The sequence below is a fragment of the Leptonychotes weddellii genome, chromosome 16 (assembly GCF_054177405.1).
Source record: "Leptonychotes weddellii isolate Sample4059 chromosome 16, ASM5417740v2, whole genome shotgun sequence".
Classification (NCBI taxonomy): Eukaryota; Metazoa; Chordata; class Mammalia; order Carnivora; family Phocidae; genus Leptonychotes; species Leptonychotes weddellii.
This window is the reverse complement of record NC_138384.1, coordinates 45,209,235-45,234,368: the sequence shown is the minus strand read 5'-3', so window position 1 is coordinate 45,234,368 and position 25,134 is coordinate 45,209,235. Positions and strand designations below refer to the sequence as shown.

Here is a 25,134-nt window from a genome sequence, read left to right as displayed (position 1 = left end):
AGGCCAAGTCCTTCTATCGGAGGAGGGCTGGTCAGCTGACCTGAAGGAGTCCCTCCCGGCGGAACCAACGCCAACCTCGGTGGCCAGGGGAAAGGCCAGGTGGGGCTGGTCAGACGCTGATGGTGCGGAAGACGGTGAAGCCCGACAGGGCGGTGCTGACGAGGAGCCCGGGGCACTGTGGGTGCCAATGCAGCTCCTTCAGGTCTGTCTCGCCCTGGTGTACAAACAGGAGCTGCTGGGGCAGGTCCGCCAGCCCGGGGTCCGCGGTCTCCGCGTCGCCTGCCTCGGGGTCGCGCTCCACGGCCAGGTCCCACTGTGTGATCTGGTTGTCTGCACCCGAGGCCGCGAAGACCCCGCTATCCTGGGGATGCCACTCGACCGAGGTCACGGGGGCCACGTGCTGCTTGAAGGTGGCCACCGGGGAGCCAGACTACGGGAAGAAGGGAGTCCGGGGCTCTGAGCACCTCAGCCTGAGTCCCTCGGGTGACCCAAGCCGAGCCCTTGCCACTCTCCGGCCGTCGGGTTCGACCAGGGCGCCACCTGAGACCCCCACAGGCCCAGGTTCTCTGAAGGGCACAGAGGGCCAAGTACAACTGGTGATATGGGGCCTAACATCCTAGGGGCTGCTGGGAACTGTGGTTTCACCTGCAAAGAAGCCCCTTCCAACTCCAGGTCACAAAATCCCCACTGCTGGTCCTCCCTGGGCATGCCTCAGTTTCCCTTCCTACAAAAAGGGGTGGTTCTCGGGGCCCCAGGGTGGCTCAGTTGGTTAAGCGCTGACTCCTGGTTTCAGCTCAGGTCATAATCTCAGGGTCCTGAGATCGAGGCCACACTGGGCTCGATGCTTAGCTGAGAGTCTGCTCTCCACGCTTAGCTGAGAGTCTGCTCTCCCTCCCTCTTCTTCTGCCCCTCTCCCCGCTCGTGCGTGCACTCTCTAAACAAATAAACCTTAAAAAAAAAGAAGGGGGGTACTTCTCAAACCTGCTGATTCTATGAAGGCCTTAAAGAGGGCAGAAGCACAGCTCCCAGGTTCCAGGGGCAGCCGAGGAAAAGATAAACAGCACTTTTACTAAAGCAAAGGTGCTGCTGGGAACCGGAGTCTCTCTGAATTGGAGACGTGGGTCCAAAGTTCCAATGGCCAATCAACTTGGTCACGGATGCTGCCCATACACCTGCCTTGGGGGCTGGAACCTGTTTCTAGAAGCTTCCTCAGGCTGACGCTATAGAACTCATCATACCAGAGGGGAGAAAAGATTACATTGTGGGGGGCCCGGGAAGGCACAGAGCCGTATTTAATGGTGGCTTTGGCCAGAGGGATGCCAGAGTTGCAATTCCTCCTGCCCAGAAGCCCTCTCGGCTCTATGAAGTCAATTCTTGGCTGGGTGGTGATGTCACCTCTGCTCCTGTCCTTTCTGTACCTGTTTCCTCTCCTGTAACCAAGGACGTGGCCTCCGATTCTCAGCTGATTCTACAAAGTTCGCTAACAAAGAGTCTACAACTCCGAGGCACCTGAAGCCTCGGGCTGCAAAGTCAGCTGCCCGGCTCACCAGCGGGTAGACGGGAGTTGGGAATCGAGGCTGCCACTCAGCTTCTTGTCTCCTGTCACCTCTCCAGCTAGGGGAGCGAGCAACCCTACACCAGTCACAGCCTTCCTTCCACTGAGCCCAATTCCTCATCTGCCCCGCAAAAGGGCTGGACCCCAACTCGACAGGCCTTCCCAGCTCTGGTACAGACAAGCACCTAAGGAGGGAAACCTGCGAATCCTAGCGGCTGCTGGGAGCAGGCGTTCCCCGGGCTGGGGAAATGTCCAGCTGGGGAAATACCTTGAACTGCCGCAGGTCCCAGATCTTGAGGGCCCCGTCGTCCCCGCCGCTGAGCAGGAAGGGTTCCCGGCGGCTCCAGCTGATCACGTTGACATCCCCGTCGTGGGCGGCAGCGGCGGTGAGCATGCAGGCCTTGCTGGGCGCAGCCCGGATGTCCCAGATGCGAATGGAGGCATCAGCTGAGCAGGAGGCGAACACCTAGACCACGCAGAGTCTGAGTGACCCCGGGGTGCCTGCCACCTCACCCTGGAGACCAGGGATGAGTGGTGGGCTGCCCTTTTTTTCAGTGTCCCCCTCACTGGGACCTAGCCCCGGGCCCCTCCTCTCCCAAGACCCAGGAGTCCAGACCCCCAGCCCTCCCTCACTGTGTCCTCAGTTGGGGACCACTGCAGGTCCTCCACAGAGCGTGTGTGGCCCACAAATGGCCGCTGGTCCACGTGCCAGGAGCCGCCGTCCGTGGGCGTCCAGAGGTGGATGTTCTTCTGACAGTCACCAGTCAGCAGTCGCCCTAGAACCAGGAGTCAGGAAACCGCCTGGGCGTGGCTGGCCACAGCTCCCTCTCCTCCCTGTACTCTTAGCCCCCACTCTTCCTACAGACCCTGCTCCCTCTCACCCCCCGGGGACTCACCAGACACCCGGGGGGACCAGTCCAGTGCAAAACCCTCGCCCATGTGGCCCGCGAAAGCGAAGATGGGCTTCACACGGGCCTGCTCGTCCCGGAGGAAGGTCGCCAAGGCCTGGGGGTCATCCACCACCTGCAGAAGCCGCCGCAGTGCAAACACCTCCACCTGGCCCTTCTCTGACCATATACCAGCCACCGGCTCCTCGCCCAGCCATGATACCTGCAGGGGCAGGGAGAAGGGAAAGGGAGGTGGGAGGGACAAGGAGGCTCAGGGTGGTGACCACAGCTCCCAGCATCCGTGAGAACCAGAACTGCAGCTCCTCAGAACTCCCATCGCCCCAAGGCTGGGACACCGGCTCCCAGAAGCCTTTGTGGGGCCTCTAAGACCAGCATGGTACCTGGGACAACTTCCCACATTGTGTAGGGGCAGCGATGTGAGTTGGAAAATGCCTTCCAGACCCCCAGGAATGGAGGCTGTTAACTCCACCAACCCTCGGAAGGGGGTTCAGACTACCAGTCTCTGTAAGCCTCGAACGTCTGCTTGCTAGGAGATCCCATTCGACCTCAAGAGCTTCCAGTAGCCCCTACACCTGACCTCTCTCCTCAACTCCAGACTCCTATCACACCGACTGTTCAAACACAACTGAAGCCAAGCTCCCAACTGCCATCAGCAACCACCTCCTTTCTGGGGCTCCCCGCCTGGCGACTCAATGACTTGTCTTTTCCTCCTCACACTCACTGCGTGCTAGCTACACTCACAATGCACCACTTCCAACTCCTCACAACCTCTGTCACCACTCCTGCTACTCCTGTCATCCTTTCCCTTGAATTATGGCCTCCCCACAGGACTGTCCTTCCCCCTTGCCTTCCTGCAGTCTATTCTCAATACAGCAGTCAGAGGGAATCTCTTTAAAACACAAGTCAGGTCACGATCTCAGGGTGTTGGGATCAAGCCCCACACTGGGCTCTGAGCTAGGCATAGAGCCTGCTCAAGATTCTCTCTCTCCCTCAAAAACAACAAAAAAACAACAAAAAAACAAACCCCGTAAGTCAGATCCCATTTGTCCTCTGCTCTAAACCCTCCAATGGCTCACAATTACTCCCCAAGTAAATGCCAAGTCCTTAAATGGACCTACAAGCCCCACACAACCCATCACCCCCCTCCCCCAAATGCTGTCACTCTCCCCTTCGTCCATTTGCTCTAGTAGATGCACTGGTCTCCCTGCCTTCCCCTGAACTTCCTCAAACGTGCCACATTTGTCCCAGGGCCTTTACACTTGTGTTTCCTCTGTCTATAAACCCTTTCCCGACAGAGATCTTTGGCTCATTCCCTTACTTCCTGTGGGTCTCTGTTCAAATGGCATCTTATCATAAATACTTCCCTGCCAGCCCTATTTAAAATAGCAAATTCACTCTAGGAACATCCTAATTCCCTTCCCTTCCCTTTACTCTTCTCCACAACATTTGGCACCTCTGGATGCATTTAGTTTCTGCTTGCTCCCTTCCCTGCTAGCATGTAAGTTTCACAAAACCAGAGACCTTCTGCTCTCTGTTAAATCCCCAGGGCACAGAACGGTGCATGAAACATGGTAACTCTTGTCTACAGCCATACCACCCCGAACGCGCCTGATCTCGTCTGATGAAAAATGGTAACCCTTGAATGGGAACACACAGCAAGAACCGTGGGCCAAGCACTGCCCTGAGTGCTGCTCGTGCATCGTTTCATTTAATTCACACATCAGCCTGCTCCGAAGGCGCTGTAAGTCAGCAGCACAAAGTGACCCCACAGCCCAGGACAGTTACTGAGCAATAACAGAAAACACACATCTGTACACTAGAACCAGATGCTGTCTCTAGACACCCGAAACAACTGTAGGTTATTCCCTTTCACCCTCCAGTCACCTCATCAGGCAAGTTCTGCAATTTTCACCATTGTACCGAAGAGGAAAGAAGGTAAAAAACAGCCCCCTTATTTCTCCTAGCACACAGCGCCAATGACGATAGCTAAGACGTATATAAACTAACATATTAAAATCACGTGCCAGCACTTTTCTAAAAGCTGAAAGGCATGGACGAGGGGGTTAGGGGAGGAGGTCAGAGAATGTAGAGAGGGCTCCTGGGACTGTATCTACCCGGACTCGGTTGATGCCGCCATAGTGGGGCACCATAGCGAGCTCCAGCTGAGGCTTCCGCTCTTCTTCATCCTCTTCATCTTCCTCCTCCTCCTCATCGCTGCCCTCCGATGGCGGGGGCTTTGTCCCATGCAGATTATGCATCCGAAGCATCATCAGTCTGGGGGAAAGTGTGGGGTGAGTGAGGCACTGGATGCCAGGGTCCTTAAGAGGGAGGGAGGAGAGAAGCTGGAAACCCCGACTTCTAGGTCCTGGGGGAGGGGGAGCTGGGGGCTCAGGCTCCTGGTCCTGGATAAAACCTCAGGTCTCACTCACCTGTTGCTCTGGGCGCTCTCCGCCTGGGTCCCAGCACACAGGTAAAGTGTAAGAGGAAGCTCTGTCCGGTTGTCTCCCAGGTGATCCCGGACTATGTCGAAGCTAAGACAAGGGGCTCCTGGGGATAGAAGAAGGGGTTGGAAAATCCGGATGGGACAGAGATCTCAGCCGCCTCGCGCGTGATGTTTTCATCCGTCTTACAACACAGCCTTTTCTCAGAGTGCCTCGTAAGTTAAAGACTCGGAACCAGCCCCGCTCAGGACTCAGGATTCCGGTCCCCTCCTAACTCAGGGCCCAGGAGCCCGGTGCTCAGCCCTACCAGTCTGCGCGCGGTGGTACAGCACGTAGGCCTCCTCGTCCATGACCAGCTCCTCTCCTTCGCGCAGCGGTGGTCCGCGGCCGGGCAGGTAGACCTGGGCCGGGCCTTCGGTCCCTGCGTCGCTGGACTCGGCCTCCATGGGTTCCCCGGTTTCACACGTGCGCCGCCTACCCTTGCGCGCCGCCATCTTCGAACCCTCTCACCGCGGGCGCGAGGTAAGGACGTCACTTCCGGGTTGCGTTTTTCTCCTACGGAGATCCGCCCGGCTGCACGGTTGCCTTGGAAACCTCCCAGCTCACCAATTTGAGAGGGCGGTGGCGAGAGGGTGAAGGAGAGCTAAGGTAACGGCGTCCCAGCCAAGCGACCGAGGCCTGCGGATGCGGAGAACTCTACACCCTTCGCGTGACTTTGCGGCGCTTTTCCGCAGAGCGGCGGCAAGGCCTCATGGGAGTTGTAGTTCTGTACCAGGCCAGTTTTCTCCTTCTACTGGAGGAGTTCCGAGCTCCGACTCCATCTCCCACCTTTGACTCTCATTGCTTCCTTTCCGCTACGTTATTCATTTATGCAAATAAGAGTTCTTGCTGGCAAGTAGACTTGAGTTTTTGCTCCCCGAGGACCCATAAAGCCCGTTTCCTTTCCCCTCCTTTTTATGATGGCTTTAATTCACTTCAAAATGCTTTAGTGTAGACAAGATGATATGTGTAAGTTGGTCGGTTGAATCTACCCTCTTGGGGCAGTCAATTGCCTAACCAGGCGTTCACATTGCAGCTGTGGTCAGCGAGCCCTTAATCAGAAAGTCAGCCCTCTGGAGACCACTATTACAAGTGCTTCGGCTCTCTTTATCGCTCATCAGCACCAGAGGTTTGGCTAATTGCCATAATGAAATGCTAGAAACAGATTCTCACTGGTGAGATTAACGGCATTCAAGGTAGGTGGATTGGCTAGGATATAATAGACTCTCCCCTCGCTTGCATGAACAGGCTATGAAGAATCTAGCAAGCTGCGTTGCTTGCAGCCATAGGAATGGGACCCTAGACTTAATCCTGAAATGTTTTGATCTTGGATCTTTGTTGAGTTCGCTGTTCCTCCTTCTCTCTAGGTCTCTGTCCGCCCTCACCCCTTCTCATTCCTTCTCTTCTTAGGATCTTTTCTCACAGCTTCCTTCTGGGTCTTTGTCTCCCACCTCCCTCCAGGGTCAGTGTTCTCAATATAATTTTCTTTCTGCCCTCTCTTCCTCTGTGGGACTTTTCTCAGTTTCTGTTTCCTCCAGAGAAGTTTGAGGGCGGCTGAGACAAACATGGAGCTCACACTTGGACTGAGGAGGCATAAAAACATGGTTTATTCCAAACACTGCAATGTGTAACAGGAGAGTGGGAGGGGAGGTTGGTGGTGGGTGTGGAGTCCCAGACCGTCCCCTCCACACCCCAGCTCCAGACCCGGCTGGAGATCTAGGAAGAGGAGGCTTTTTTGGGGGGGGGGGGTCTGCAGGGTCATCATGGGAGGGTCACAAATAAGGGCTGGATTTGGTGAGGCTGTGGTTGGTGGCACGTGGGGCTGGTAGTGAGGTGCGACAGGGTGGGAAGTTTTGGCCCGATGTTGGTTGGGATCCACGCTAGGGCAGGGGGAGGCGGGGCTTCCGTTGGGAGTGTCCTAGGTCAAAATAAGGAAAAGCGACCGAGGATGGAAAAGGAGGAGGGTGTGTCAAGGTTTGACGTCAAGAGTCACAGTCTGGTCGGGGTACAGTCTGGGATTCGGGTCACAGTTTGGGGGTGGGGGTCACAGTCTGGGGTCGGATGACCATTTTTAGGGGTCGGAAGTCACAGTCTGGGGTCAGGGGTTTCTGTGTGGCGGGGCCAAGGTCTGGGGTCACAGTTTGGCGAACGCGTCTCACAGTTTTGAGTCCCAATGGATGAAAGGTTAAAAACGGGCTTCCCCGGAGGCGCGGCTGGGGCCGGGGAGCTGCACAGTGATGAGGGGGCCACGGCCCCGGGCGTGGGGGTGGGACGCGGGCGTGGCGTGACCCCCCCACCTCCCGCCCCATCTGGTGACGTTAAAAAGCCCTTGTCGGGTTTAAAAAACAAACCAAAATCTCCAGTGGGCTCCGAGACCCCCACCTTTCAGGCTGGGTGAGATTTGGGGGGCCCAAATCCCTTCCGGCTCGTGGTGCCCCCAGAGCGAGGGGGCGCAGGACGCTGCTCCAGGCGGGGTCCGGCCAGGTCCGTTTGCTCCTTCCCAACCCACGCGGGTCCCGTTCCTTGCGCGTGCCCCCTCGGGCCGTGGCCTGCGCTGACCGAGGGGGCGCTGGGGCCCCCGGGGCCGCGTCATACCTCGGACTCGAGGCTGGAGAAGTGCGCCGAGCCCCTGCGGGTACCCAGGTCCCCGCCCCGGTGTCTCCGGTGGGGCGCGGCGGGCAGCGGCGGCCCCCAGTGCGCGGCGTGCGGGCACCGGCGCGCGTGGCGGGAGGGCCCGGTGAGCCTGCGCGCGGGGGCGGCGCGGGGGCACGAGCTGAGGTCCTCGAGCGAGCGCGAGGTGGGCGCCGGCGGCGGGAGGTCCCAGCCCCCCGCGGCGCGCCGGTGCCGGTGGTGGTGCGGGGCGGCGGCGGCGGCGGCGGCGGGCGCGCGGTGCGAGGCCCGCGGGCGGTGAGGGTGCGGCCGCGGACACCCGCAGCGGGCTCGGCGCCGGGGCGGGGGTCCCGCGGCCCAGGGCGGGGGCGGCGGCGCCCACCAGCCGCCGTCCAGGCCGTCGTGCGAGCAGCTGAGATGGCGCGGCGGCGGCAGCAGCTCCAGGCTGGCGCAGTGGCGGCAGTGCCAGGCGGCGGGACCGCTGCGCGGGGGCAGGTAGTCCCAGCTGCCGGCGCGCCAGCCCCCGAGCTTGTCGACCGACCAGTAGCGGCCGGGCGGCGGCCCGAGGCGCTCGGCGTACGGATAGGGGAAGTCGGCGAACCACCAGGGCTCCAGGCCGCCCAGCGACGCGCCGCCCAGGCTCTCCGAGTCCTCCGAGTCCGACGGCGACGGCTCGAGGTCCAGGTAGGGGCAGGGAGGCGGCGCGGCGCGGCACGGGGCAGGCGCGGCCTGGGCCCCGCCCCCCGCGCCGCCCGCGCCCCCCGCGCCGCCCGCGCCGGGCCCCAGCAGGGGCTGGCTCTCGGGGTCGGAGCGCGGCCAGCGCGCGGGCGCCGGCGGGCTCTCGTCCTCGAAGGCCAGGCGGCAGAGCGGCGGCCCGACGGCGGTGGCAGCGGCGGCGGGGGGCGCGGGCGGCGACGGGAAGCCGGCGAAGGCGGCGGCGGCGGGCTCGGGCGGCTCCTTGTCGCGCACGATGGCGAAGTAAGAGGGCGGCGGCTTCTGCGGGGGCTGCGCGGCCGGCGGGGACAGCGGGCGCCCGGCCGCGCCCCGCGGCGCCGCGCGCGCCTCGCCCACGCCCAGGCCCTGCGGCTCGATGGGGCCGTAGTAGCGGTGGAAGCCGTCGGCCAGGCCCGCGGCCCCCGGGGGCCCTGCAGCTTTGGCGCGACGCCAGCGGCCCACCGCGGCGCGCTCGCGCGGCACGAAAGGCGCGGGGCCGGGCGCGGGCCGCGCCGCCGGGTACGCGGGACTGGGCAGCGGCTGCGGCGGCGGCGGGGGCTTGGCGGGCGGCGGGGCGGCCTCCGCGCTGCAGCAGCTGTACATGCCCTGCGGGGGCGCCGCGAGAGAAGCGGGGTCAGCGCCGGATGCCCGGGACCGCCTGCCTTCCCTCCGCCCCTCCCACCTCTCCCGCAGCGCGACCCAGGGCTCCTCCACCTGTAGGCATCCCCGCCTGGCTCCCCGGCCCGGCTCTGCCCTCCTGCCTCCCTCTCTCCCCCCTACCCTGGAGAAGGCCAGCAGAAAGTCCATGCGGTGGGTGGGCCCCAGGCAATGACGCAGGCGCCAGTAGACCAGGTGCTCCCAGGCGAAGACCAGCAGGGAGAGGCCCATGGCCACCAGGAGCATGTAGAAGACACCTGCCATGTTGTCGATGTCCAGCTTACTGCTCATCACCTCGATTTTGTCATTGTGGCAGATCCCGGAGAGCCACAGCCGCTCCAGCATCTCGATCTCATCTGGAGAAAGGGGGGCGGGGGGAGGGCTGTCACAGGTCACCTTCCACGGGCACCGTCCCGAGGATCCTCTTACAGGAGTCTAGGCGCCCAGCCCCCTCTTCCCTCGGACCCTGGTGTCCTGATCCTCATCCCTTCCTTTGCCCAGGACCCAGGGCTCTGGTCCCTCACGCCCCACCCCCGAGGCATCCCTGTGTGCAGCGCACCATCCCCCAGGAACTGCAGCAGCGCCAGGTCGATGGGCCGCTTCCACCGGGAGCCCTTGTGCAGGGCGATGCCGTAGCCCGTTGTGGCAAAGACCTTGCCCGAGCCGATGGTGACGAGCTTGCAGCCCTCATCCTTGCGGGCCATGTAGTTGAGCACAGCTGCATCGTAGATGAAGGCGTCCAGCTTCCTGGGGGCCAGGGGGCATGAAAGGCAGGGTCAGTCCCACCCAGATGCCCTCATGGCCCAGCCCAGAACCCCCCTCCCCCCTAACCTCCAACTGCTCCAAATCCTGACCAGTGGTAAACTCTTGAGCAAGTCACTGTACCTCTTCCTGGTGCCTGGGTTTCGATTTGTAAAGTGGGGATAACAGCAATACCTCCCTTCCTGGTCATTGCAAAAAGGTAAGATGGCGCTTGGTGCCAAGAAAGTGCTGGAGACATGTTAGCCGTGACTGATACGTTCAGTCTTCACGGAAGCCCTCCCCAGAAGGTTCTGCATACTCCTCCACTTTATAGGGGAGGACTGAGGCTCAGAAAGGGGACTCATACACAGAGTAATAATGCTAACGATCACTTATATTGTGCTATAGACACTGTTCCAGCCACAGTCCTAACTCATTCAATCCTCTCAACGTTCCTGTGAGGTAGAAACTGTTATCTCCATCATTCAGATGGGAAATGCAGGCCCAGACACGCATCTTACTTTGCTTCGGTTCTCCCACTAGGCCCTAATTTCTAAACCTTGATGGGAAGACAAGCAGGGAGACGGAATGAGCGCTCACAGATGGATACATTGTGGCACACGCCACCTGTCGCTTCCTTCACACATAGTTCTGTGATTATTTGATTAATCTCAGCCTCTCGATGAGACTGTGAGCTCCACTCGAGCAGGATCCAGCTGGAACACACTCCAGGCTGTGACCCAGCACAATTCCTGGCACATACAAGGTGGTTGTAAATAGTTGTGGAATAAGTGAATGAGCGAATAAATAAGCCCGTGGCGGGGAACACTGGGTAACTATTCTATGAGACAAGATACATGCCTATGATCTGACATGAAGATGTCCAGGCTGTATCCATGAGAAAAAAAAAAAAAGTCTGGGAATCCCATATACAGCATAACTCCACATTACCTTTTTTTAAACGGTGCCTTTTGTGGGGTGCAATTTTGGTCATCTCGACTGCAGACACCAGGCCAGTTCTTAGAGGGAGGGATCTGTCTTGCCCAGCACTGTCCGAAAGAACGCTCCGCAATGATGGGCATGGCCCTCCTGCACTGCCCAACGTGGCGGCCACCAGCCACACAAAAACGTGCCCAATAAGCCCAAGGGACAGAACTTTAAATTTTAATTAATTTAGGGGCACCTGGGTGGCTCAGTCGTTAAGCGTCTGCCTTCGGCTCAGGTCATGATCCTGGAGTCCTGGGATCGAGCCCCGCATCGGGGCTCCCTGCTCGGCGGGAAGCCTGCTTCTCCCTCTCCCTCTCCCACTCCCCCTGCTTGTGTTCCTGCTCTCACTATCTCTCTCTCTCTAATAAATAAAATCTTTTAAAAAAATTTAATTAATTTAAATTTAAATAGTCTTGGACAGCGAAGGTCTGGGGAAAACAAGAGAGATCAAGGCCTGTGGCTGGAAGCTGGGTCGTGGAGAAGGCAAAGGAGTTTTGGAGCTGTTTGCCTATCTGTGGGTGTAAATGCCTCTGGGACCCCAAATCTTCAGTAAAGCCCTGTCCACACTCTCACACATGAGCACATAAATGCCCTGTTGCATTTCTGCAACATGACTGGTTGCAGAGAAATGAAGGAAAAGGACAGAATTAGTCCACGGACCCCAAATGGGGAGACAGTCAGCAGATTCCCCACACTGAATGGGCTCCAGCCGAAGCAAAAACTTGGGGGTGGGGCAAAGAATTTGAGGCTCTGGAGAAGGAGCAGAAACTCCTCCAGAAACTGGGAGACCAGTCACCATCGCATGGTTGGAGAATGGGGTTTGAATTAATTTTATATGGCTCCTAACAGGCAGGGAGATCCCAGCTGACATCTGGAAACATATATATAGAGAGAGAGGCAAGAAAAATACCACAACCAGCTGCGGGCACCACTGCCTTGCAGGCAAACTACAATTTCTCTCTAGGTTTCTCTTTGTTTAGGAAAATGCCCTTGGGAGCAAAAGGTGAATTGCTTCCCCGGTTTAAGTGGAAAGAGCTGGGGGTTTCCAGAGTCAGGCTGAAGAGGAGGGATGGAGGGGCTGAGAACTAGAATAAAACGGAAGGAGGGTGTCCAGAGGTCCTCGAGGGGCACAAGGGAGAGGTATGTGGGGTGGGGGGACAGACCAGGGGGCGTTGCAGAGAGGGCCAAAAATCAAGGCTTCCAGTGGCGGGGAGGTTTGAGGGGCTTTCAGGAAGAGGGGATCTAAAGAGCCTGCACTTTTATTTTTTATTCTATTTTTTTAAAAGATTTTATTTATTTATTTGAGAGAGAGAATGAGAGAGAGAGCACATGAGAGGGGGGAGGGGGAGAGGGAGAAGCAGACTCCCCGCCGAGCAGGGAGCCCGATGCGGGACTCGATCCCGGGACTCCAGGATCATGACCCGAGCCGAAGGCAGTCGCTTAACCAACTGAGCCACCCAGGCGCCCCGAGCCTTCACTTTTAATCCTTTGCTCAGTCCTTATGCAATATAATGCCTACCTCCCTTCCCCTACCCCCTACTCCCTATCCCCTGCCATTGTCACTAAACCTCTACCGAGACTCAGCCACATTCCACACCCTTTGTTTAGGCTTAGGTTTGGGAAAAATGAAAAATCCTTGCATCTGTCTTTGCTTTCCTGTTTATTCCTGCCCTGTCGCCACAGGGATCTTAACATTTGAGTCAGCTTCTGGTTCCTCCTCGGCTCGCTACCCTCCCCTGGCTCCCCACTTCACTCAGTAACTGGAGTTACTTCGCATTACAAGGCCCTACAGCACCAAACACCCCTGGATCCCTCCTACCCCTCTGCCCTCATCTCCCACCCATGCCTTCCTTGCTCACCCTGCTCCAGCCACCCTGGCCTTCATGCGCAGTTCCTGGATGGTTCCAGCACCCTCCTGCCTCAGGGCCTTTGCACTGGCTGTTCCCTCTGCTGGAACATTCTTCCAGATAGCTGCCTGGCTCTGTCCCTCACTTCCTTCAAGTGTTTGCTTAAAAGACACCGTCCTGAGCACCTTATTTAATACTGCAACCTGTGGCCTTTTCCCCAGGTCTCCCAAACTCACTCACCCGGCTGTATTTTTGTCCATAGCACGTATCCCCTTGTAACTATAATGTGTTCTTGGTTATTAAGTTTATGGTCCATCTCCTCCCACTGGAATTTAAATTCCATGAGGGAACAGGTCTTGTCTGTCTGGTTCACTGCTGTATCCACGGGGTCTAGAATAGCACCTGACATATGACAGGTGTTTCATAAAGTATAGCTCAATGAATGAATTCAGGCTGCTTCAAGATGGGCATTCTCTGGGCCAGGCATGGAGCTGGGAGGCAAGACTTCATTAATATGGAAGAGATGCCAAAAGCTTTTTCTCCATGGAAAAAGCAAGATGAGAACAGTGTGTGCTTTCAGTAAGGAATGCATAAAGAGGTGTGTATGCACACATAGTTTAGGTGATCAGAGAGAAATTTAAAAAAAAAATGCTTACTTTATGGAAAGGGGACTTGAGGTTTCCTTTTTTGCCCTTCCTGTGTGACTGAGAAATTGAACATCTCTCACCAAATGGGCTTCCAGAACTGGCTGGGAGGAGAAGCCGTGTTTCTGTATTTCTTTTTAAGAGATGTATTTCCTTTCTCTTCTTGTGAGCTTGTTTGCCCTCTGTGGTAGGATGAGACCACATGTGGTGTGTGAGCCAGACAACACCATGTGAGGCTGCCAATTCCCTCCTACCCCTCTGTAAGGATGGAATTTTCTGGTGCTGTCCATGGTGGTAACCACTAGCCACATAGAGCTATTTGAATTTGAATTTTTAATTAAAATTTAAAAGTTCAAAAAAATTTAAAAATTCAGTTCCTTAGTCACACCAACCACATGTCAAATGACCAGGAACTGCTTGGCTACCACATGGGATTGCACAGATCTAGAACATTTCTCTCATTGCAGAGAGGGCTATTGGAGACCGATGCTCTAGGAACACACATGTGTCTGTCTCCCAGACTGGAATGGAAGGTCCAAGAGAGCAAGGACTTCGATTTGTTCACTGCCATACCCTCCGTGCCTAGCCCAGTGCCTGGTGCAAGGAAATCTTAATAAATACTTATTGGATGGATGGATGAATGAATGAGTTCTTCTTTTAAGTTTATTTATTTATTTAAGTAATCTACACCTAATGTGGGACTTGAACTCACAACCCAGAGATCCAGAGTCACATGCTCTCCCAACTGAGCCAGCCAGGTGCCCCTGAATGAATGTCTTTTAATTTCATATCATTAAGGGTTATTTTGTCAGGGAGATCATGATTCAGTGTTTGTTTTCCTTGTTCCTTGCTATATTAAAAACATTACATATATAATATGTATATGACATATACACACGCATACATATGTATTACATATATATAGGTATATGACTAAGATAAAAGACAGGAAAATACTGACATTGGGAAATCCACAACAAAAATGGTCCAGACAGATCATCTACTGTGAAGTTCATTCAACAACCCTGCTCTTGTAATCAGAGGCCCACCACTTCTAGAGTTTTGGACTTCCACTCCCAAATATGTAGAGACCACTGAGGATTACTAGACATCAGTAAAGTCTCAATAAGAAAGATAGAAACAAAAGCAACAAATGGGGCAGGAGGACTTGGAGGAAACAGATTATGCAGAGAGGAAAAAATGCAAAAAACCCAACAACTACCAATATCACCAGAGAAACAAGACAAGATATTCAACTTTGAATAGCATATCATAAAACATAGGATACTATCAAATAATACTATAAAATTTACAAAATACTATAAAAATGAAAAGATCAGAAAAAGAGTTCTTAGCAGGGTGCCTGGCTGGCTCAGTTGGAAGAACATGTGACTCTTGATCTTGGGGTTGTGAGTTTGAGTCCCGTGTTGGGTAAAGATTACTAAAAAAATAAATAAATAAACTTTAAAAAAGAGTTCTTAGAAATTGAAAATATACTAGCAAAAATGAAAAGCTTAATAAAAGAATGGAAGATAAGGTTAAGAAAAACTCAGGAAGTAGGGCAGAAAGATAAAGAGATAGAAAAATAAGAGAGGATAAAAGAAACAGGCAGTTCAGGAAGCCCAATATCAAATTAATAAGAGTTCCAGAAAGAAAGGATAAGAGTTCCAGAGAGAAACGGAGGGAAGGGGGAAATCATAATTGAAAGAAATCAGGGAAGTTTCCCAGAATGAATGCCATGAGGATACAACTGAAAGACCTGGTAATGAAAATAAATGAAGATGTTGCTAAGAAATGTCAGCACACTGAGGACAGGGAAAAGAAAAACGGGTGACACACAGGCTTATGATCCGAATGACTTTGGAATTTTAACAGTAATACTGGAAATTAGAAGACAATGGAATGATGCCTTCAAAATTCTCAAGAAAATGATCTCCAGCCCAGAATTTTATACCCATCCAGAAGGCCTATCAAGACTAAAGATGTTATCAGATATGCAGTGTCTCTAAAATTTTACGCCCCCCCCCCCCACCATGTGCTTTTTGTCAGGAGGCTCAGAAGAACAAGAGAGAAAAACCCAGGAAGAGTGAGAATTAGAATATGACAGGAACCAAACCAAGGGGGCAGGTGAAGGGATCCAGATAGTAGCTATGCGGCAGACTGAAACAGGCCAGAGGCCATGGGAGAAACTTCTTCAATATGATGAAATTAATGGAGTACCTGATGCGAATGAATATGTGAAGAAGAGATTCATATAGTTAACAGAGAATTTTGAATTAACAAAGAAAACTCAGACACTTCAGCAACTGAAAAAAAAGACAATTATTAACTCCACGAAAAACAAAGAATTGTGTGGGCGAGGAAAGTAATCATGGTTTACTACTTGTGGCAGCTGTGGGAGCATTTACACAGTCATAACATGTAAACACTGCATATTCATCTAGCCAGAATCACAGTGTGGGAGGCTGGAGTAATTTAAATGAGAGTATGAGTATGTGTCTTCCATAGTAAGCAGTGAATGGAAAATACCTAAAATTTAAAAATCAAGAGGTAGCCACACAAACAACGGTATTTAGAGACAGGGACACAAATAGCAAGATGATACAATAAATAAGGTAAAAGCAGATTCCTCTGGGGTGGGAGAAATGGAGGGGTAGGCAGATGGAAGACTGTTGGTTTTCATTAAAAAAAAAAAAAATCTTGTATTTGACTTTCCAGACTATGTGGATGTATAACTCTGATAAAAATAGAACTAAAAGTTAGGGGAAAAAAATGTAAAAAGGAATACTGGGGAGAAAAAGAATTCAGCAGAAGCAGAAAATCAGAGCAAGAGGTGACAGTGAGAAACACAAGGTATCCTTCGTGAATCCAAGAGGTTGCTGGGGAAGGGCACAAAGAGGATAATTCTGGAATTTTCACTGCCCACCTGAGGCAATAGAGTGTAGTGGCTGAGGGGCTGGGCTCAGAATCCGATGGCCAGGGTTCAAATCCCAGCTCTACCACCACAGATCTGGCTGTACCTCAATTTCCTCATCTATAAAATGGGAATGATAATATTCACCTCTAAAATATTATGGGTTGAGGGGCGGCTGGGTGGCTCAGCTGGTTAATCGACTGCCTTCAGCTCAGGTCATGATCCCGGAGTCCCAGGATCGAGTCCCGCATCGGGCTCCCAGCTCAGCGGGGAGCCTGCTTCTCCCTCTGACCCTCTCCCCTCTCATGCTCTCTCTCACTTTCTCTCTCTATCAAATAAATAAATAAAATCTTAAAAAAAAAAAGTATTATGGGTTGAATTGCCTCTCCCAACAGTTGTATATTGAGGTCCTACCTTAGTTGGAGATAGGGTCTTTACAGAGGTAATCAAGTCAAAATAAGGTAATTAGGGTGGGCCCTAATCCAATAAGACAGGTGTCCTTACAAAAAAGGGGAATGGAAGACAACGGGGAAGATGCTCATCCACAAGCCAAGGAGAGTTCCTTCCCTTGCCCTGAGAAGGAACCCGGAGGACTTCTAGCCTCCAGAATCATAAGGCAACAAATTTACAGTAGCCCCAGAAAGCTAATAATGAACTAATTAAATGAGTTAGAGCAGAACTTGATATATAATAAACACTATAGTAAATTAAAAAGATATGGGAATGATCCAAGCCTTGGCAAGGATATGGGACAAGTGGAACTTTGCACTGGGGACGTGTAAGTTGGCACGACCACTTTGGAAGATGTTTGGCAGTATCTTTTGAAGCCAAGCCTCCATCTCCTTATGATCCTGCCGTTCTGCCCATGGGGATTTACCCAAGAAAAATGAATGTGTACATCCCCCAAAGACTTGTACAAGAATGTTCACTGTAGAGCATTCATAATGGCCAAACACTGGAAACAATCCAAATGTTCGCCAACAGTAGAATGGACGAATTCTGGTATATTCATAGAGTGGTATACTCCATGGGATACAGCAATGAACGAACCTGGTAGAGCATGGGGGCAAAACAAGCCAGACACAAAAGCTACCACGTACACTGTTTGATTCTGTCCATGTGATATTCAAAACCAGGCAACACCGATTCACGGTGATCATCTGCAGTGACTGGTGGGACAGAGGGGAACTGGAAATTGTCCATACCCTAATCTGGTCCTACGAACATAGCCACATGCTATATAGACAATCAATGAGCTTCACACTTAAGATTTGCATGCTCTATCTCAACAACAAAAAAGACACAGATGAAGCCTCAAGCAATTTTTACTTATCAGGGGAGGGGGCTGTGGCTGACCTTTGGATGAAAAAAAACACGGGTATCCATCCTTCTCCCAAGTCAGGGGTGGGAGGGATTTGGATTCATTTTTTGAGATGGGGCTGCTCTCCAAAACTCAGGAACTCAGTGGATTTGGGACATGGGGTCCCCCCGAGTGTCTGAATTTTTGCTCTCTGAAGGTGAGAAAATAGACCGAGAAAGTGACGCATACCTCCAGAAGTACAAGAGGAAGACAATCCCCCTACCTTCCAAGGAAGAGTGCGTCCTGCTCGTGTAGTAGGGGTGGGTGGGCAGAGCCTGGGGAAGCTGCCCTGCTTTGCAGAACAGAGGGAGAGGATCTGGAATTCCCAGGGGCCTTCCTGGAGGGAGGGGCTGAGGACGAACAGGAAGAAGAGGGAAAGGGGAGAGATGAGTCAACCGGCTGGCTGGGGAGGATACTCTGGGGGTGAGCAAGAAAGTGGAAAAGTCCCAGGGGGCTGGGGGTGGGGGCGAGGGCTGTTCCTAACGTTCATTAGGAAAATTTACATTTACATAATGTAGACCGGGCTGCCCAATAGGGTAGCTGCACGCCATGTGGCTATTCCGAGAACTTGAATGCAGCGAGTCTGAACTGAGATGTGCTGAGCGTAAAATGCACGCCGATTTCGTGCGGGGGGCGGGGGTGGGGGGGAGATTTTGTAAAAGATCTCAACCATTTTTATACTGATTACATGTTGTAATCATATTTTGGATACATTGGGTTAAGTAAAATGCATTGTTAAAAATTAATTTCACCGTTTCTTTTTACATCTTTTAACGTGGCCACTAAAAAACTTTAGAATCGCGCTGCATCCCGGAGGACAGCGGCTTCCCAGGCTCACTCCCAATCCCAGCACTGGACACTCAGGTCTGAGGCCAGCGGAGGCTTTTATGGGGATTTAGGGAGGGGTGGGCTTCGATTTCGGTTAATAGCTGTGGGGCTGAGAAGACACAGTCGGGGCCGGTGAGATGCTCCAGAAAGCGAATTAGATCCGGCAAAGAGGAGCTTGAAGCCAGAGTGAGCCTGAGAAGCACAGGAATTTGCAGACTTCTTCGGAGGGGAGTTTGGAGCCAATGTTATAGCGATCCTCGGGGGGCAGGGAGACCCTATATGACATCTGGGGTGGGGCAGGCAAAGAAGAAGATCAGGAAGGGCAAGAAGTCCAAGTAAGAGAAGAGGAGGAGGAGGAGGAGGAGGAAGGGGTCAGGAAGGAGGAAATGAAGTAGGCAAAAGAAGGAAGGGAAGAAAAAGGAAAAACAAAAGAGCTAAAAAGAGGCTCTGGCTGGCTCGGTCGGAGGAGCCCATGACTCTTGATCTCGGGATTGTGAGTTCAAGCCCCACGTTGGATGTAAAGATTATAAACAAACAAACAAACTTTTTAAAAAAGAGGTAAAAAGAGAGAGTTCTGGATTGACACTGTCCACAATGGCAGCCACTAGTCAGGTGGGCTCTTGAGCCGTTGGAATGTGGCAAGTCCAAACTGAGATGTGCTGTGAGTACAACATACTTCAAAGTACAAAAAAAAAAAAAAAAAAAGAGAAAGAAAAAAAATCTCATTAATTTTCATATTACATATTGAAGTCAAATATTGGAGATATTGGGGTAAACACAGCATTTCACTAAAATTAATATCACCTGTTTCTTTGAGTGTGGCCAATAGAAAATTTTAAATTACATATATGGCTCCCGAGCTCTGCTCTAGGAAAAAAAAAAAGGCTGGAGGAAACTCCTGGAATCATGAAGAGTGGATAAGGAGGGGAAGGGGAGAGATCTCCTCTTTTTACCTTATTATTATTATTATTTTAAGATTTTATTTATTTATTTGAAAGAGAGAGAGAGGGATAGCACAGAGGGAGAGGGAGAAGCAGACTCCCCGCTGAGCAGAGAGCCCCAGGCGGGACTCAATCTCAGGACCCTGAGATCATGACCTGAGCCCAAGGCTTAACTGACTGAGCCACCCAGGTGCCCATTTACCTTATTATTTTTAACACCAAGGAAGTATTATGCAAGTAAAACCGCTATAGAGAGGTTAAAAGACATTTGGGGGAAGGGAAACTGTTCAAGGGGCTTGGGAATGTGAAGGCGAAGGGTGCCGGGCACAAAGAAAAGGGGTGTCCTCCAAATGGGGTAGCCCAGGGGAGGGGGCGAAGGGGTCCACCAGGCTTCGCAGCTGAAGGAGGCCAGTGGAGGAAGGGTGGTCTGCAAAGAAGCGCAAGACTTTGTTTGCCCACCTGTCCCCATAGGTTCATCTTTGAGAACCCCCGCGGAGCAGGGGCGTGGCAACCCAGAAGCCATGTGACCAGGCCCCGCCCCACCCGCCACTGATTGGCCCGAGCATGACACCTGACTCCGCGCTGGACCAACTGGATTCTCAATAGCGGGGATGTGAAATTGAACCGAGGCATGCAGGTGCTCACCCTGGACCCTGGAGGTGAAAGGCGGCGCGGAAGCTGGGGGCCATACGGCAACCGTGGCTGCAGCTGAAGCCAAGATAATGTGCAGACAGCCAGTGGCCCCTGAGAGGAAGAGATAGAGAAGCAAGGGAGGAACCTTGGCTCCTGATGTTTCATTTCCCAGAGCCGCTTTGTAACCCAGTGCGATTGTGGACGCCGTATTATGAAGGCAAAAATTAAGGCTCAGAAGCTCGATTCACTGGCCCAGGGCCCACAGCAAGTAAGGGGTAGCTCCCATTCCAATCTGGTTTTAAAATCGGTGCTGTTAAACACCCCCAGGATACTGCTGGGAACTCCCAAGACATGGGGGACACCAGCACCCCCACATTAAAGGGGAAGATATGGACAAACGGCCTCTAGAGAAAAGAATGGATGGATGGATGGATGGATGGATGGATGGATGGACAGACAATTTAAAAACCAGTGTTTCCTATTCTGTGCTGTGTCCTAGCACCTCTGCCCGGGATTCTCCAAACTCAGTACCCATCTTAGACCTCTGGCAAGGGAGTGCTACTCTGGACCCCATGCTCTTGAGGACTCTCCCCATTCCACCCCCCATTCCCAGGGGAATCCCTGGGGCCAAGGAGTTGTGCCCACCCAGAATCCACACCTCCACTGGATATTATGCTCTGGGAACCTTGGGTAGGTAGAATAATGGTCCCCCAAAGATATCCACACCCTGGGCCTGGGTGGCTTAGTCGGTTGGGTATCTGCCTTCGGCTCAGGTCATGATCCCAGGGTCCTGGGATTGAGCCCCATGTTAGGCTCCCTGTTCAGTGGAGAGTCTGCTTCTCCCTCTCCCTCTGCCCCTCCCTCCCCCTTCATGCTTGCGCTCGCTCTCTCTCAGATAAATAGATTTAAAAATACGTATTTTTAAAAAAGATACCCACACCCTAATACCTGGAACTTGCGAATATGTTATCTTACACTGGAAAAGAGACTTTGCAGATGTGAATAAATGACGGATCTTGGGATGGGGGGATTAGCCTGGATTATACGGGTGGACCCAATGTCATCATAAGGTCCTTTCAAGAGGAAGGGGGTAGGGTCAGTCAGAGAAGAAGCTATGACAATGCTAGCAGAGTTTGAAGGATCCAGGGCCGCGAGCCAAGGAATGCGGGCAGCCTTGAGAAGCTGCAAGAGGCAAGGAAACAGATTCAGATGGGAGGACAAGGAGTCAGCTGTTCTCCTGGAAGGCAGAATTCTGAACTTGAACTTGTTTAGCCTTTCTGTTTGTTAAGGTCTATTTGTCAAGGCAGGAGGACCCAACATAATGAATGGTCGGCTTGCATGATCGATGAAGTTTCAGTAGTTCGACATAAGGTATGCGAGCCTCCGTGTGTACTCTTCTGCAAACGTTAGCAATCAGGCTGCCCCAAGTCTCAGCCGAAAAAGAAAAGCCTGTTACCCAAAATGCCTCCAGTTCACGGTGCTTCAATGGGGAGGGTAGAAGAGAAAGGGGCAGTTCTCTGCAGGGGGTGAAGTGGGGCAGAGAGAAAGAAGAGGTGACTAATGAGAAGGGGCTTTAGTCCTCAGTGTCCGAAATGAGAGGCTTGCGGGGAAAGAAGGCACAGAGAGGACACAGGGAGAGACAGAGATGAGAGACCTTGTGAGCCCCAGGAGTCGAGAGAGAGGAAGTAGAGCCCCAGAAAAAGAAAAGAGGCAAGAGAGAGGCTGCCCGGTGGCACAGTTGCAAACTGCACAAGGGCAGGACTCTGACGGATGGCTTGGCTGGCACAATCTCCATTTGCAACCTCCCCCTCTGCCATTGTCTACAACAGAGCCTGGAAGGCTAACACACTCAATTTCCCAGCTTCCTTTGCAACTGGGAGTGACCATCCGACACACACTGTGAAATAGCCAGAAGTTCCTCAGAAAGGCATATTTTCCCCAATAAAAAGGCAAGGCCTTGCCAGGAGGAAATCCTCCACTTTTCACTCTTCCTCCTCCTTCTTGCCTGGAACCAAGATATGCAGCACGGCGGGGAAGCAGCCATCTTGTGACCATGAGGCAGTCACAATGAGCAAGAAGATCTAGGCACCAAGGTCAACAGAACAAATACATGGAAAGAGTTTGGATCGTTGATGGTATCTTTGAGCTATCGTGCCAGCCTTGGACTTCTTACTGAGAGAGAAAACGAAACCTCTGTCTGTTTAAGTACTCCTAAGGATCCAGGCGACTTACCTCTTTTATTGACTATTGGTATCCAGTGCAGGAACTGGGCCTGGCACAGAGTTGCTGCTCTTTAAAACATTTAAAAATGAATGAATGACGTTCGTGTTCCCACAAAGCCTAGCTTTCTTTTCTGCTACTGGTTCTGAGAGCCTCCCCTGCATTGCAATGCTTACCCAACCATCTTCCCTACAGCCGGTCGATTGGGCTTCTTTTCTTGCAGCTCAACAATTCCAATCAAGACAGAAGGGTAAAAAGGAGTGGCTACTTGAGGGGTGAGCTACTTGGGGAAGGTGATCCAGAGGATGTGATAGCCTCCACACTAATTCCTGTCCACCCATTCTCCACTTGTCAGCCAGAGGGGGCATTTGCAAACAGCAATCAGATCACACTCCTCCCCTACTTAGAATCTCCCCTCCTCCTGGCTTCTTGCTGCCCTTCGAAAAAAACCCAACCCTGACCTCAGCCTCAGCGTTCACACCCGTGTCCTGCTCTCATCCCTCTAACGTCAGCTCTCTGCCATCCAGCCACATTGGCCTTCTTGCTGTTCCTCCAATAATCCAAGACCACTCCCACCTCAGGCCATTTGCACACCCTATTTCCTCTGCCTGCAAAGCTCTACCTCCACATGTCCACCTGGCTAGCCCTCACCTCCCTCAGGGCTCTGCTCCACTCACCTCCTCCAAAGGCCCGCCCTGAACACCTTGGTGAATATATCCCAGTTCAGTCATGCCCTGGCTCACCATCACTTTCTGGATCATGCCGATTCTTCCGTTTGTCCGTTTCTTATAAATGTCCCACCTCTGGACCCTAAGCTCCCTTGAAAGCAGGGACTCTGGTCTGTTTCTTCACTGCCTGGCATAGACTAGGCGCCAAGAAAATAAATGCGTGTTGAATGAAGAAATCAAGGAGGAACAGGGAGAAAGTTACTGTGCTCAGCTTTGTTGTAACCTTGGTCTTGTACTTTGGAGCCTGAACTTAACTTTACCCCCATGATTTGGGAAACTGAAGTTAAAAAGCAAAACAAACAACCTAATCCAAGTATCCATTCCAGTGAGTTCAGATCTAATGATCATAATGAAAATAATAATATAGCAGCAAACACCCACAGCGAGCGAGCACCACTACTACCAAATAATAAATGAACCAATAATAAGAGCTATAATAATCCTCATAACAACCTTATGAGGCAGGTCCTTTTGCTATCCCCATTTTACAGAGGAGGAAACGAAGGCTCAGAGTGGTTGAGTAACTTGCCCAAGGTCACCAAGCCACGAAGAGACAGAGCCAGGGTTTGAACCCCGGCAGGCCAGCTCCGGAATCTGTAACTCCTAGATCTCTGAAGACACATCACAAGGACCCTGGTTCTGGAAGGGGGAGTTCACTCCCACCTTCAATGATCTACGTATGTCCTCCAAGCCGACCCACCCCTAGCTGACCTCTGAGGCTGATGAGTGGCCCCTGGCCCCTCACTCTCTCCCGGCATCCTCAGGGCCCCCGGCAGCCCCCCCCACCCCCCAGCCCGAGTCTGCGCTGACCCTGCCTTGAGCTGAGTGAGCGCTTCCTCTACGCGGGGCTGGTTGTACCGCACCATATAGCTGTGCATGTCGGGGTAGTTGCTGCGGATGTTCTTCTCCGTGGACCCGTTGGGCACCGTCCCAAACTTCAGGGGCGGGTACTGCTCCTGGGGCCGCTGGAACTGGGGCAGAATGGGAAGTTATTAGGGCGCCCCCCTGGGGCCATCTGGGTCAAGAATAGCCTTGACCCAGATGCTCTGTTCTGGGGGACACCTGTCAACTGGCAGGCACCCCAGCCCAGAAATGTTTCTCCAACGTGCTCACCGTGACCCTTTTCTGCTCCCACCCAGCAGATCCATCTGCAGACAGCCACACGTATGCATGCAGACATGTACACACATATATATGTATACACAGTCAGGAGTAATATTGTAATATTTAACACCCGGCATGGCCTGATCATGGTCCAATCTGAAAAGACGCTGGCTACAGAGTTCATTGGAGAAGGGTCGCAGATGCCTCTGATGGGCCAGGCATTAACCCTTAATTTGCTGGATCACGGGAAGTCCCAGGGGCAGGGGTTGGCACGGTGGGGGGTGGAGGCAATTGCTAATTACCAATCCATTCAGAAATAGTTCACTCTTCTTTTTTTTTTTTTTTTAAGAGAGACACAGAGAGAACTCGTGCACGTGCAAGCCCAGGGGGGCGGGGGGTGGTAGGGGCAGAGGGAAAGAGAGAATCCTAAACAGACTCCATGCTCAGCATAAGCCCAATGCGGGGCTTGATCTCACAACTCTGAGATCATGACCTGAGCTGAAATCAAGAGTCAGATGCCTAACTGACTGAGCCACCCAGGCGCCCCAAAAGTTTACTCTTTTAACAGCACACATAGCCATACCGGTGTGGGCTGGCTCAATGTCAAGTGCGTATATGACTAAAACAAAGATGCAGACATATTTTCTATTCTATTCCATTAAAAAAAAAAAATACTTGTCAGGATGCCTGAGTGGCTCAGTCGGTTAAACATCGGCCTTTGGCTCAGGTCATGATCCCAGGGTCCTGGGATCGAGTCCCAAATTGGGCTCCTTGCTCAGCGGGGAGCCTGCTTCTTCCTCTGCCCACCGCTCCCCCTGCTTGTGTGTACTCTCTCTCTGACAAATAAATAAATAAATAAAATCTTTAAAAAAAAATGCTTGTTGCAATCCACTGAACTGACTTCTCAATCTTCTTTCTTTTTTTTAGGTTTTTTTTGACAGAGAGACACAGCGGGAGAGGGAACACAAGCAGGGGGAGTGGGAGAGGGAGCAGCAGACTTCCCACGGAGCAGGGGGCCTGATGTGGGGCTTGATCCCAGGACCCTGGGATCATGACCTGAGCAGAAGGCAGACGCTTAACGACTGAGCCACCCAGGCACCCCTGATTTCTCAACCTTCTAATAGGTCATGATACCCAGTTAACCACTTTAGTCTCAAAGAGTGGTCTGCAAACCACCAGTCCCTGAACAAACTGTGGTCTGGATGAGGTAAGTATAGAAATCGAGAGAATAAGCACTTAGAGCAATTTTTTTAAAGATTTTTT

General features: G+C 52.7%; 2 protein-coding genes across 2 annotated transcripts in view; both read right to left on the bottom strand.

Moving 5' to 3' along the window:
• Positions 1-6: 6 nt before the first annotated feature.
• Positions 7-5,566, bottom strand: GRWD1 (glutamate rich WD repeat containing 1). Its single transcript, XM_006745370.3, has 7 exons — positions 5,212-5,566; positions 4,893-5,010; positions 4,578-4,737; positions 2,452-2,665; positions 2,189-2,331; positions 1,824-2,021; positions 7-430 (listed from the first exon to the last, which is right to left on the bottom strand). The coding sequence occupies exons 1-7, from the start codon at positions 5,396-5,398 to the stop codon at positions 110-112; spliced, it is 1,341 nt and encodes a 446-aa protein (XP_006745433.2). The 5' UTR covers positions 5,399-5,566; the 3' UTR covers positions 7-109.
• Positions 5,567-6,527: 961 nt separating this feature from the next.
• GRIN2D (glutamate ionotropic receptor NMDA type subunit 2D) overlaps positions 6,528-25,134 on the bottom strand; it is a 37,348-nt gene continuing 18,741 nt past the window's right edge. Inside the window, exons 10-13 of the mRNA XM_081807913.1 lie at positions 23,578-23,738; positions 9,484-9,671; positions 9,048-9,280; positions 6,528-8,873 (exon numbers count right to left, since the gene is read on the bottom strand). Coding sequence (XP_081664039.1) covers positions 7,533-8,873; positions 9,048-9,280; positions 9,484-9,671; positions 23,578-23,738 — 1,923 coding nt within the window. The 3' untranslated portion in view covers positions 6,528-7,532. The remainder of the gene's footprint in view (positions 8,874-9,047; positions 9,281-9,483; positions 9,672-23,577; positions 23,739-25,134) is intronic.